The 12357-nt window shown below is 37.1% G+C and overlaps 1 protein-coding gene across 2 annotated transcripts in view; it reads left to right on the top strand.

Moving 5' to 3' along the window:
- Positions 1–12357, top strand: part of LOC127416766 (vasodilator-stimulated phosphoprotein-like) — a 75579-nt gene that overhangs the window by 59464 nt on the left and 3758 nt on the right. The window contains exons 5-13 of one of the 2 annotated variants that reach the window (XM_051656318.1): positions 110–222; positions 3108–3388; positions 4285–4433; positions 7406–7463; positions 7769–7790; positions 7915–7954; positions 8131–8187; positions 12019–12091; positions 12204–12261. In XM_051656318.1, the coding sequence (XP_051512278.1) occupies positions 110–222; positions 3108–3388; positions 4285–4433; positions 7406–7463; positions 7769–7790; positions 7915–7954; positions 8131–8187; positions 12019–12091; positions 12204–12261 (851 nt within the window). The remainder of the gene's footprint in view (positions 1–109; positions 223–3107; positions 3389–4284; positions 4434–7405; positions 7464–7768; positions 7791–7914; positions 7955–8130; positions 8188–12018; positions 12092–12203; positions 12262–12357) is intronic. The other variant, XM_051656319.1, reaches the window with a different exon arrangement.

Genomic DNA, 12357 nt, shown 5'->3' with positions numbered 1-12357 from the left:
CAGCAGCTTTATGAGGTGTTAAATGTTTATCATATCACAGTATTTGTCAAAGTAATCGTAAATTGATTTCTTTGACCACATCATGCAACTGTGTCTTCTTCATGTCTAGATTGGAACAACAGAGGTTGGAGCAGCAAGAGAGAGAACGACAAGAGAGAGAACGACAGGAAAGAGAAAGACTAGAGCGAGAAAGACTAGAGCGAGAACGACAAGCAGCTCCAGGTCAGTAGAAAGTCTGCACCCCAAAACAATGACATCACCTGTATCATTCCTGTTATGCAATACTTTATTTTTGTAACTGTAAAAATGAATAAACTTGGCTGACAGGATGGAGAAAGATCTTAAGTTATTTTGAATGTCTTTTGATCATCTTTTGAAATTTTTATCATTATCATACAACAGTCAGTTCTGACATCCTAATATGATTCGACAAGTGGCATTCCAAGAGAGTGACTACATATTTAAGAAGAGATACAGTATTTGGGACGTTTCACTGTTTATGTCATTCCACTTGTCTGTGTTTTGTGGCGTTCCAGACTGTCAGTTTGTGCGATGTTTGCTGATACGCAACCTGGACTATTTCTTCTTAATAAACGGCAGAATTTTTGCAGTTGTGCTTTACTTCAGAAGTGCACAGCAGCCGGGGACATGGCATAAATAGCAAAAGACTCTCAAACAAAAGTAGAAAAATGAATTACAACTCTCCCCTATCTTAACTTGATTAAGATATTGTGATAAAACAGAACCATCTTATGGGATTTCCAACTTTAAAGGTGCACTCATAATTTACTTCCTCATTTAAAAAGTTTTACTTCTAAAGAAATGAATAGTAATATTGAAACATATGTATGAAATCATGACCACTCACATGAGACGAAGAGTTCAGTCATATCAGTAACCTTATAAAAGCTCTTTTACTCTACTTGGGGCAGGGGCACCCTCATGGGGGCAGCCATGTGAGCATCTCATGACCAGCTGAATACTACTCGCTTAATCTCAGTAACTGCCCTGCTATTGGACACTTTCATTCATGGATTAAATGAATCCTGGCTTAATGTGCATAGTGAATTTCTGCAATGGCATCTGTAACTGAAAACGATGTTTTGAAAACGGTGTATGAATGATGCAGTATCCAGGCCACTAGGTGTCACTGTAAGCCAATGTAAGTTTCTTTGACATACTTCAGAAATTACTTAGTGCACCTTTAAAAAATGTGAGTTTAATGTTTTATCCAATATATAAAAGGAATACTTCACCAAAAATTCAAAAACTCATTTATTGTCATCAGTTGTCATTCCAAACCTGTATGACTTTCTTCTGCAGAACACAAAAGGAAAAATTGTGAAGAATTTCCTGGCCCTTCTTTTTAATACCTTTGCAGTGGATACTAGGAACAGGACGATATGGTTCTCACGATTCAGGTCAATTTGAGGTTCACGATTTGATGTAATGTTGATTCGATATAATTACACTTAATTGACAAAGTATGACAGATTTTTTTTTTTTTTTTTTTTTATAAATGTTTGAACTAAATGCACATCTCATCAGAATAAGGTTCTTTCATACACAATACAAATGTTCAAAGTTTAAATAATAAGAGTTTCTCATATACCTTTCTCTCTAAGAAAAGATCACAAACAAACAAGCCTTCAAAAATAGTGTACTACATTCACACTGATCTTGTGCATGACAAGCAATAGATCCGAACACAACCTGTCCTGAAAAAGTATGTGAAAGTGTACATTTATTTTTTTAAATAATTTTTCTCATCATTATCACATTTTAATTTTTTAAAATGATACAAATTCTACATTCTATCAATTGATATAATATAATGAAATTGTATATATGATCTGTCGCTGTTTGAAATAATGTGTACAATGTACAAGTATTTACATTGAGTTTCCATTCATTTTTAGAAAAAGCGCTAAAATGGTACTGTTTCTTTAAGAGTTCAATGAGCATCTCACAGTGTTCTGTTTCAGCGAACATTAATGAGAGAGGAGTGTCCCTGTTTTTTTGCATCTGTGGTATGTGTGATTAAAATATTTTTTTCTTTTTACTTTTTGATCAACAACTGACTGTAAAGAACAGAAGTAATATTAAAAGACACAATATTCAGTGGAAGTGGAGTGCATGGATCTCATCTTTGATGGACACACATTACACAGAAGAAATGTTCAGTTTGAATTTTAAGCGCGTTGTAAAAACAAAAACATTGTGATTTTTCTAGGTGTTCCAGTATTTAAATTACTTAAAGCTCATTTTAAGCACCTAAAAAACTTAAAGGACCTTGTGCAAATCGTGTAAACTGTGTAGAAAAAAGCAACCGAGAGATGTTTGATGGGTCATTTCATTTATGATCACATGGACAGAAAACAACGTTGCAAAGTTTTGCCTCGATGTGGTTTGTCATTGTGTTGAGGAGGAGGGTGTGGCCAGGCCGTGATGTAGCACGGCCGGCGCTGAATCAGCTGATCACTGGGAGAGCGAGATAAAGGGGTGGCTGGAGATGCCGGTTCGAGAGAGAGACGCATGCGGCCGCGCTGCACAGTTGTTTGTGTTGGTTTTAAGTTTCCCATTAAATTTTATGTTTACTGTTCAGCCGGTCCCCGGATACTGATTCTGCTTTCAAGCTAGAAGGATGCAAAATTATCATCAAAGTAGTCCATGAGACTTGTGTATCATATTCCAAGTCTTTTGAAGGCATATGTTTTTTTGATGAGTTTTGGTGAAAAAAAACCCCCACAGCATTTAAATAATTTTTTCTTGAAAATCTTGACTTCCGGTGCACGTACATGAGAGAAGCTCACTCACACTTGCTCGCATGTTCATGTTTGCATCGTTTTTGCTGCAGCACTACTTTTATGGTACTTTTTCGTGCTTTTTGAAGCTTTAAAGCAGAATCACAATGACTTGACTTCCTTTAAGACATATATGATGGGGACATGAATATGTACTGCATATTAGGAATGACTTGCCTGTCTCCTCAAAGGTCCGCACTCTTATCTGGCTTGTGAGGTTGTCATCCTTTGTTGAGAGAAGTGTTTTAAAAGATTGAAAACTTCCATTCTCTGTTGAATTAATCATCTGTTGTTCCACTGCAGTCATTCCTCCAGCGCCTCCATTGGCCCTTGGAGGCCCCCCGGCTCCTCCTGGACCACCACCTCCCCCGGGGCCTCCTCCCTCTGGTCCGCCCCCACCACCTGGGCCTCCCCCCTCTCTAGGAGGAGGAGCTCCACCACCACCTGGACCTCCCCCCTCAGGAGGAGGCGGAGCTCCACCACCACCCCCTCTGCCCTCTTCTGGAGGAGATGGAGGTGGAGGACTCGGAGGCGGCGGTCTCGCTGCTGCCCTGGCAGGAGCCAAACTCCGCAAAGTGCCCAAGGTGAGAGAATGAGTGACGGAGTATCAGAATAACAGAATGTCCACGAGTCAAAATATGATGTCTTTTCCTAGATTTGCATCTTGCATTTTAGATGCTTTTGTTTATTTACTTTTTAAAGGAAAAGTTCTGCACACTGATGTAGCTTGCAAAAAACGTATTGTGAAAGCAACATTTCCATCTCAGCTTTTGTTCATTTTATTGAAACTGCAGTATTTTGGGGTAAATTCATACACCACTTGGTTATTAGGCTGCAACTAACGATTATTTTGATATCCTTCTAATCTAACAATTATTAGAATGATTAATCGACTATTTGGGTGATTATTGTAATGATTAATCAACAGCTTTTAACTGGCAATTCAGCTTGTGAATTGAGTTAAGAGGTTGTATTAAACGTGTGCTTACAACAAATAAAAGTTTTTTTTTTTTTTTTTTACCTTTAACCTTCATTGAATTACAGGTAAAAAAAAATTTAAAAAAAAACTTTGCCTTTTGGGTTCTTTGAAGTGCATCTACGCTTTGAGCTGGGTCTTCCTCTCTGTCTGTGCTCTGCTGGTTACGTCCAGTGAGATCAAATGACTATTTAGTAATTTAAATATTTGTCATCAGTAATGTAGACTAATCATTTCATCCCTACTTGGTAAAATGACTAATACTAAAACAATATTTTCCCCAGTGTTTGTTCCATGTGTTAGGCTGGTAAATCACACTTCTGCTATTTATGCATTTACAAAATTGTAAATTTTTACTATTCAGTCAAGAAACATAAGACACATTTAGACAATAAGAGAGCCATTAATATATGCGCAGACAAAATTGCAAATAAATTTACTCCCATGACATTTTCCTGCTGCTACGGTTACTGACTCCTATACTGTTGTTGCTGCCCCCTGCAGGATGATTCTGGTAGTGGAGCTGGTGTTGTCAGCAGTGTTGCAGCCAGTGTTTCAGCAGCTCCTAAAGCAGACAGCAGTCGCAGCAGTGTGTCTATGCCCAGTGGAGGAGGAGGCCTGATGGGTGAGATGAGCGCGATACTGGCACGACGGTGAGTAAAAGAAACAACTTCAAAACCTAAATCATGGCTACAGTAACTTTACATAGACATAAATTGCCCATTCCCCTTTAAAATGTATGTGAACATTTCACATGTGCTTGAAGGAATATTCCAGAGGCCTGTTCCACGAAGCTAGTTGAACAAACTCAGAGTAAGTTTCAGGTTGACAATACCAGATAGAGCCAAACAGGTTTAAATCGGGTTGAGCGATTTCAAGACACACGCTATAAATGTTCTCCATCAACTCAGTGTTTGATCCTGAGTTCATGATTAATCCTGAAGCACATACACTTGAATGAGCCAGTGTCTGAAGCTGGGAGAGAGTCGGCGCGATTTACTTCTCCAATGAAGGTCAAGAGATCATTATGAAAATATTAAGGATTTTTAATAGAATAAAAATAAATAAATAAATGTAATATTTCCACAGCAAGAAGAAACACTGCTGCTGCCGTTTAAGGTGACTGCTGGAAAAAATAATAAAGATGAATAAAATAAAAGCTTAAAAATCAATATATTTTTTGTATTTTTATTTTTTATTTTTTTGGGGGATTTTTCCCCTTTTTCTCCCAATTTGGAATGCCCAATTCCCAATGCGCTCTAAGTCCTCGTGGTGGCGTAGTGATTCGCCTCAGTCCGGGTGGCGGAGGACGAATCCCAGCTGCCTCCGCGTCTGAGACAGTCAACCCACGCATCTTATCACGTGGCTTGTTGAGCGCGTTGCCACGGAGACATAGCGCGTGTGGAGGCTTCACGCCATCCACCGCGGCAACCACGCTCAACTCGCCACGCGCCCCACTGAGAACGAACCACATTATAGCGACCACGAGGAGGTTACCCCATGTGACTCTACCTTCCCTAGCAACCGGGCCAGTTTGGTTGCTTAGGAGACCTGGCTGGAGTCACTCAGCACACCCTGGGATTCGAACTAGCGAACTAGCAAACTCCAGGGGTGGTAGCCAGCGTATTTTACCACTGAGCTACCCAGGCCCCAAAAATCAATATATTAAGTTGAAATGTAAAAACTTTTTTGTACATTTAAATTCTAAGCTTGAGTTTAAGTCATGTCACTTTATGTGATAGTCTACAATATAATTTTAGGTTCTCAGAAATGCAAAGAAACTCATAGATTATTTTTTGATTTGTTGCTCAAAAGATACAAGGTTCCCCAAACTCAAAATCAAATAATCATACGTATATATTTCCATGTTATGTGTGCTTTAATTCAGACTTAATTGCATCAGAGATGTGACTTTACTCACAGCTGATTGGTTCAGTACCTGTTTGCAGTCTGTCACCAGGAATAAAATCTGCTCCGGAGCAGGTTAGCCATGTAGCGTAAACAACTGAACCGCCATCTTGAGGCCGAAAAACAGAGATTACTCAAACATACCTGGGTAGCCACTTAAACCGGCTTTGTGAGACAGGTCTCAAATTATGTACATTTTATGTAAATTCCCTGTGTCGAATTCGGTTTATGACCACAGACGATAATTTTGGCTCGTCCCCTTTAGAAACTCGGATAATGCATTTACAGTAATGCACGTACAGTGTAAGTCTATGTGGCAAGTGAATGAAGTATGTAGAAGCAGAAATGCATAAAAAATATTTACTAGAGCTGTGAAGTTGTCTAAAAATCATCCTTTTGAGGTGGGACAACTTCTCTTGGTGGAGGTACTTTGCTCTTTTATGCACTTCTGTGCCCCTTTCGTTGTTTCTTTGAGCAGATACAAATCGAAAGTAACCAGGTTTATATTTATAGCTGATCATGACATGAGTTGAAAGATTTTAATAACGCAGATTGCGCCACACTGATCTCAAGCTAACACAGTGTTTTAAAGCATTGTTCAAAGTTCATTACAATTTAAAGGGATAGTTCACCCAAAAACGAAAATTCTCTCATCATTTATTCACCCTCATGCTAGTTCAGTTGTGTTTGACTTTTTCTTCTGCAGAACACAAATGAAGATTTTTAGAAAAATGTCTCTGCTCTGAAGGTCCATACAATGCTAGTGAATGGTGACCAGAACTTTGTAGCTCCAAAAAGCACATAAAGGGAGCATTAAAGTAATCCATAAGACACTGGTGGTTAAATCCATATCTTCTGATGTGATATGTTAAGTGTGGGTGAGAAACACATAAATATTGTAGTCCTTCTTTTTTTTTTTTTTTTTTTTAAATCTTAACTTTCAAACAGCCCTTCTAAGCGTTCTTCTCTCGTAAAAGTACTTCTTGTTTTGTTTATGGCGATTCACATTCTTCGTGCACATCGCTTCTGGTCAGGAAGGAGAATTTATAGTAAAGAAGGACTTTAATATTGATCTGTTTCTCACTCACACCTATCATATTGATTCAGAAAATATATTTAGCCACTGGAGTTTTATGGATTACTTTTATGATGCCATTATGTGCTTTTTAGAGCTTCAAAGTTCTGGTCACCATTCACTTGCATTGTGAGGACCAACAGAGCTGAATTTATTTTCTAAAAATCTTCATTTGTGTTCAGCAGAAGAAAGAAAGTCATACACATCTGGGATGGATGAATGTGAGTAAATGTGAGAATTTTCATTTTTGGGTGAACTATTCCTTTAAGCTTTTTTAACAGCATTTGTAGCAAACTTTGATCATCACTGGACATTTGTTGACTTAATTAAATAAAGCAGTTTACAGTAAAGAACTTACAATGGAACTAAACAGGGGAAAGCACTGGGTTTAAAAGCAGAAATGTTAAGCTTGTATTTTGGTTAAAGAACTTACATGAGCAGTTAAACAGTGTGATCATATTTTAAACATTTAAAAATTTGTATGACTGTCAGTGCATTTCGAAATGATTTACTGACACAAATGCTGTGTGTAGAATTAGTGAATAAACCAGAATATTTCTGGTGTGTAATACATGTGTGTAACAATGTATTATAATCACTGATAGTTTAAAATGACTATTTTCGTTGTACTTGTTTGTATAGGAGAAAAGCTACAGATAAAGGAGAGAAGCCACCCCCCAAAGTAGAAGAGCCCAATAATGTAAGACCAGCTCATGATGGATAATTGCATAACTCAAGATTGCATCAGTTAAACAAAGTACTTCCAAAAGCTTCTCCATTTCATGCCATCAACTCTTTTCAATATGCATGCACAAGTGAACTGTCTTAAGAGATTTATAGAGAGCTTATCTCAAGAAATGGTTGCCATTACTGTAAGTGCAAGTACAAAAATTTAGTTTGGCTTGAAATGCAAGCACAATTACTGAATGCAGAAGAAGGGATCTCTTTCATTCTCCCCATTTATCTTTCTCTGTCTGATTTCCCTGTTTGCCTGTCGATCTTCAGGATGATTCTGAAACCCCCGGTGGTAAGAACACAGAATATTTCTGCTTGATTGATATTTGTGATATCTAGAAGAGTATTGGCATTTTTATTTAATTTTTATTTATTTATTTATTTATTTTCATTATCTGTGATGTTTTCATTAACAGACTTTAGGAGACCATGGGAAAAATCAGCTACTATGCCCAGGTAAACACTTACGTACTGGTACTAAGTGCCTATGTGTGAGGCATTGCATGTAAAACTTCTACAATTGTCCTTTTCAGAATATCCTTTAAGTCTGGTATTTGAAGAACCCCAGCTTTTGAGAGTAGGGCTCTATAGTTTAAAGTGAAGTGTATATATACAGTGCATGTCTCAAACAGGACTAATTCAGCACTCAGAGGTCTGGACTCACCTTCTTCCTCTGGCCCAATTACCAGGTATCTTTACTCCAGCATCCTCTCGTGGTTCAGCTCCTCAAATTTCCCTGCTTTTGCACAAACACACATACACGTTCATCTTGTTGTAAAATAGGGGCATACTATAGACTTCTTTTGTTTTTAAAATAAAGCTAATTGTAATTCCCACTTACTAACACTAACCCAAACATTAACCCTACAAGACAACCTTTTGCATTTTTAGAATTAAAAACAGCTGAAATACGTAGCATGCCAAAGACTGAAACACATTAATTCAGTGCAGTCAGAGCAACTAAAGCTTGAAGTACCACCTATTTTCAGCAGGGGGCAGTAAGCGAAACTCCAGCTCTTTAGGCAATGCGCAGCTGTACTGACAACAAACTACACTATTGAGAACACGTTATTGCATTTAAACAGAGCTGGACAGAGCGCAATTCTGAATGCAGGTGTCTCAAGTAGCGGTAGTGTTTTTCTAAGTTTCAAACTATGTTTAACTTGACACAGCGACCTAAAAACGTGGTGTTTATGAAGCGACGCAACCAAAGTGAGACATTTTAAAAGCGTCCGTCTGACACGTGTACATTGGCATGTCATTTGAAAAGCCCTTATAATAAATCTATTTTGGACAGATTGATGAATTCAATTACAAAATGTATTACTGTGGACTGTAGGCCAATGATAGGCTTATGTTCAATAATATGACAGTAAATAATAGATTACAGACACTTTTTGTATTATTTTATTTTGCTTTACTTGTCTGCCACAATAATGTAATACATTTTAATTATGTGAATTATTATATTTGTAATTATTTAAATATAACTGTTTTTATTTTTTCTCAGCAAATATTTATATATGTGATTAATTGTGATTCATTTGATTAATCCGCATATCATGTAATTAATTTTTTATCAAAAATCGATTTACAGGCCTAATATATACACATTTCTTAGATGTGTAGGCTCAAAAAGTAAAATGCAAACAAGGCAAAAGCTCACTACGTACGTTCATCGCAAAAAACAAAACAAAAAAAAAACGTAATTTTTTCTTTATACAGAGGTCAAGAAGTGGAAAAGTGCCAAGTGCTCAGTGCTTTTGCACTTCTAATTAGCATTATTAGAATTACAATAAAAAACAACATAAGTAGTGTTTAAGGCAAGTAGTGTTGTCACAGTATCAAAATTTCATTAGTCAGTACTGATACCAGTGAAATTTCACGGTTTTCGATTCTAATTTGATACCACAGCAAAAATATGCTAATATGGAAATATTGAACACACTGCTTTAGCCTATTTAATGTTAAAGGAGCAATATGTAACATTGACATCAAGCTTTTAAAATGGGTACTGTAGTCCAAATTCAGAATATTGGAGAGAGTTGTCTCCCCCGCCCCCTCTTCCCCAGACTGGAAGCTCACGCGGGTTGCCAGGTTGAGGACACGCAACAGGAATGAGCAAACTGACAATGGCCTTACACTGCAAGTTGATCAGCTAATGTATACGTTTGCAGTGTTTTTATTGTTTGCAAATTATAAACCAGCTCATGTGGATTTTTTATAACTCTGTCAATGTTAGCTAGATGTATTGCTGGCTTCCATGGCTGCAGCTCACTGTGTTTGCCCGCTAACTTGTTTCAAATCTGGCAACCCGGGGTGTCGAAATAATATTGGGAAATGGGCAGTGGGCAGGATCACACAGGCTAAAACACAAACAGAAATTCCGGCCCGGAACGGAGATTTCAAAGTAGAATATACTGGCTATAGCATTGTTTTCGGAGAAGCTAGTATTTCAGTTTAGCATATTTCCAAAATCTCTGATAACATATTATGATAATTGTATGCTTTAGTACAGTAAATATATTACATATTGTGCCTTTAAATTTAAACGTAAACAATACATTAAAAGAAATGCATGTTTCTTTCAAGTGTTTCTCCATAAAGTATGCATTGCTTAAATATTTTTAAGCAGGGCCCTACTAAACCCCCCCCCACCCCCCCCACCCCCCATTTTTCTAATCAAATTCATTCTTGAAACTTTTAAAAACTTTTAACAAGTTAAAAATAGAATGATTACTTTTTAACAGACCATTGCATTTTTTTTTAACAAACTTTAATTCAGTACAGCAGCATTCTTGCTTGTGATATATTGCTTAATTATTATTATTTATTAATCATTATTAATTATCATTATTAATATTACTACAGTGAATATTACATTTTACTATACAGTTGTAATATATTTCTGTTGCAATTTCTTCAATTTCAGACATCTAGCTTTTATTTTGAATCATGCTTTTATTTTGACATGAGCTTTTATTGTCATGTGAGGTTTTGACAGAAGCTTCACTTCTTCTGACGGATAAACCGTTCACTACATGGCCAGTGTGATCGTTAAAGCGCAAATACTGTGATTTAATTATAGGAATATATAGTCTATGTCCACTTACAAACATGAATTAAACATGAATTAAACCTAAAATCATGTGGGGGTTTTTATGAGGGAAAGTATGCTATAAAAATGATTGAAAAAAATCCCATAGACTTGCATTGAAGGAGGAACCTGAGCCATATCTTGAGACTTGGGGGTGGGCTTTTCTGACGGGCCAGTAACCAACCACCAAGAACACCCTAACAACCCACTAGTAATGGCCTTGCAAACACCCACAACACTAACACTGTGCCTCCAGGTATTGCACAAGCAAGCACCACTTAAAAAATCGCATTAATGTAAATCCTTTTAAACCAGTTCTTGCTTTGAGGACATCCCCAAAATAAGGGTTTGTCAGATTTAGCTAGCTTCTTGTCCCCAATGTTTGAATAAAAACATATCACAAACACACACAGAGTCTGACCAGGAAATTGGTCATTTGGACTTTCAATCTTTATCTTGTTCGGCTTCATCTGTTCTGTTTTTTTAGATCTTGTATATGCTCTTGGGTGAAGCTGTAAAAAACAGTTTGGCTTTCCAAAGTGTTTGGTCATCTGTGAAGCTTTGTGTGACATCTTTCCTAAAGGCTGCTTGCTGCTTATTACTGTGGTTCTCTTATTGTCCACAGGAGGGCTGCTTTTACTGACTTTTGCTTTCCTTTCCATGTCTGTGGAGGACTCCATATCAAAGCTCTTTCAACAGCCATGGCTTTTATCTTAAAACCACAAACATCCCTTTTGATGCATCCCAATATATATATATATATATATACCATCCTAAATAGTATGCGAAGAATTAGTGCATCTCAAATCATATGATGTTAACAAGTCAAAGGTTCCCAAATGTAATACTTCTCCAGTTGATTTTTGATATGTGCTTCCTTGCATGCTTATTTGTCTAATTTTCGAAGACTTGAATAATTATAATTATTATTATTATTTTTGTGAACCTAAAAGTGAAATAATAATGAAATTAGCTCGATGCTAACACTTAGTCTTAGGTATTTTTTAACTTGTGTCCAAATTCTGGCAGACTGTCTTGCTACACATTCAAAAGTAAATACTTTCCCTTTGTGCGTTGTGTAAGGACACATATTGCGACTCTGCTTTGTCTTTCAGAAGGTGCATACAAATGTACTGCACACATGTATGTGCAGAGTGTTTTTGATCGTTCTGTGATTCCAGAAGAAGCCATGGTAGTGAAATAGACTTTGATGCTAGTTCCTCCGCAGAATAACTTTAAAGGTAACCGTTTGGACTTTTGTGGTGTGATTCTGCTGACCGTCTCAGTTGCTTTGGTAAAGATTGCCGTGGGAAGTTTTGTTGCCATTTGTGATGGTGTGAAGGCCATTGCTTTCTCTACTTTCCTTTTCATTCTCCTTTTCCCTCTTTTTATTCATTAATTTCTTGTCTTCCTGTCTTCTCAGGATGAAACCTGTTAACCAATCAACAGAGGCTGAGAGTGGAGAAGGAGAGTCCGAGATGGAACGAATTAAACAGGTCAGAAATTAAGTGGACAATCAAAAATCTAATCTTGATATAACTTTAATCATTACTTAGATATATTATATGGTTTTGAATGTATTGTTATGCATCTGTTTTGACTCTATAGGAACTGCTAGAGGAGGTGAGAAAAGAGCTTCAGAAGGTTAAGAATGAAATCATCGGAGGTGAGAATTCACATTCAAAAATGAATCGCTTATTTCTATGCCTTTCCTTTCCTGACCCAGTTCAGTCTAAAATGAGGGAAAGATGTTTTTTGACTA

This window comes from Myxocyprinus asiaticus, chromosome 26 (genome assembly GCF_019703515.2).
Source record: "Myxocyprinus asiaticus isolate MX2 ecotype Aquarium Trade chromosome 26, UBuf_Myxa_2, whole genome shotgun sequence".
NCBI lineage: Eukaryota > Metazoa > Chordata > Actinopteri > Cypriniformes > Catostomidae > Myxocyprinus > Myxocyprinus asiaticus.
This window is presented reverse-complemented; position numbering and strand designations above follow the sequence as displayed.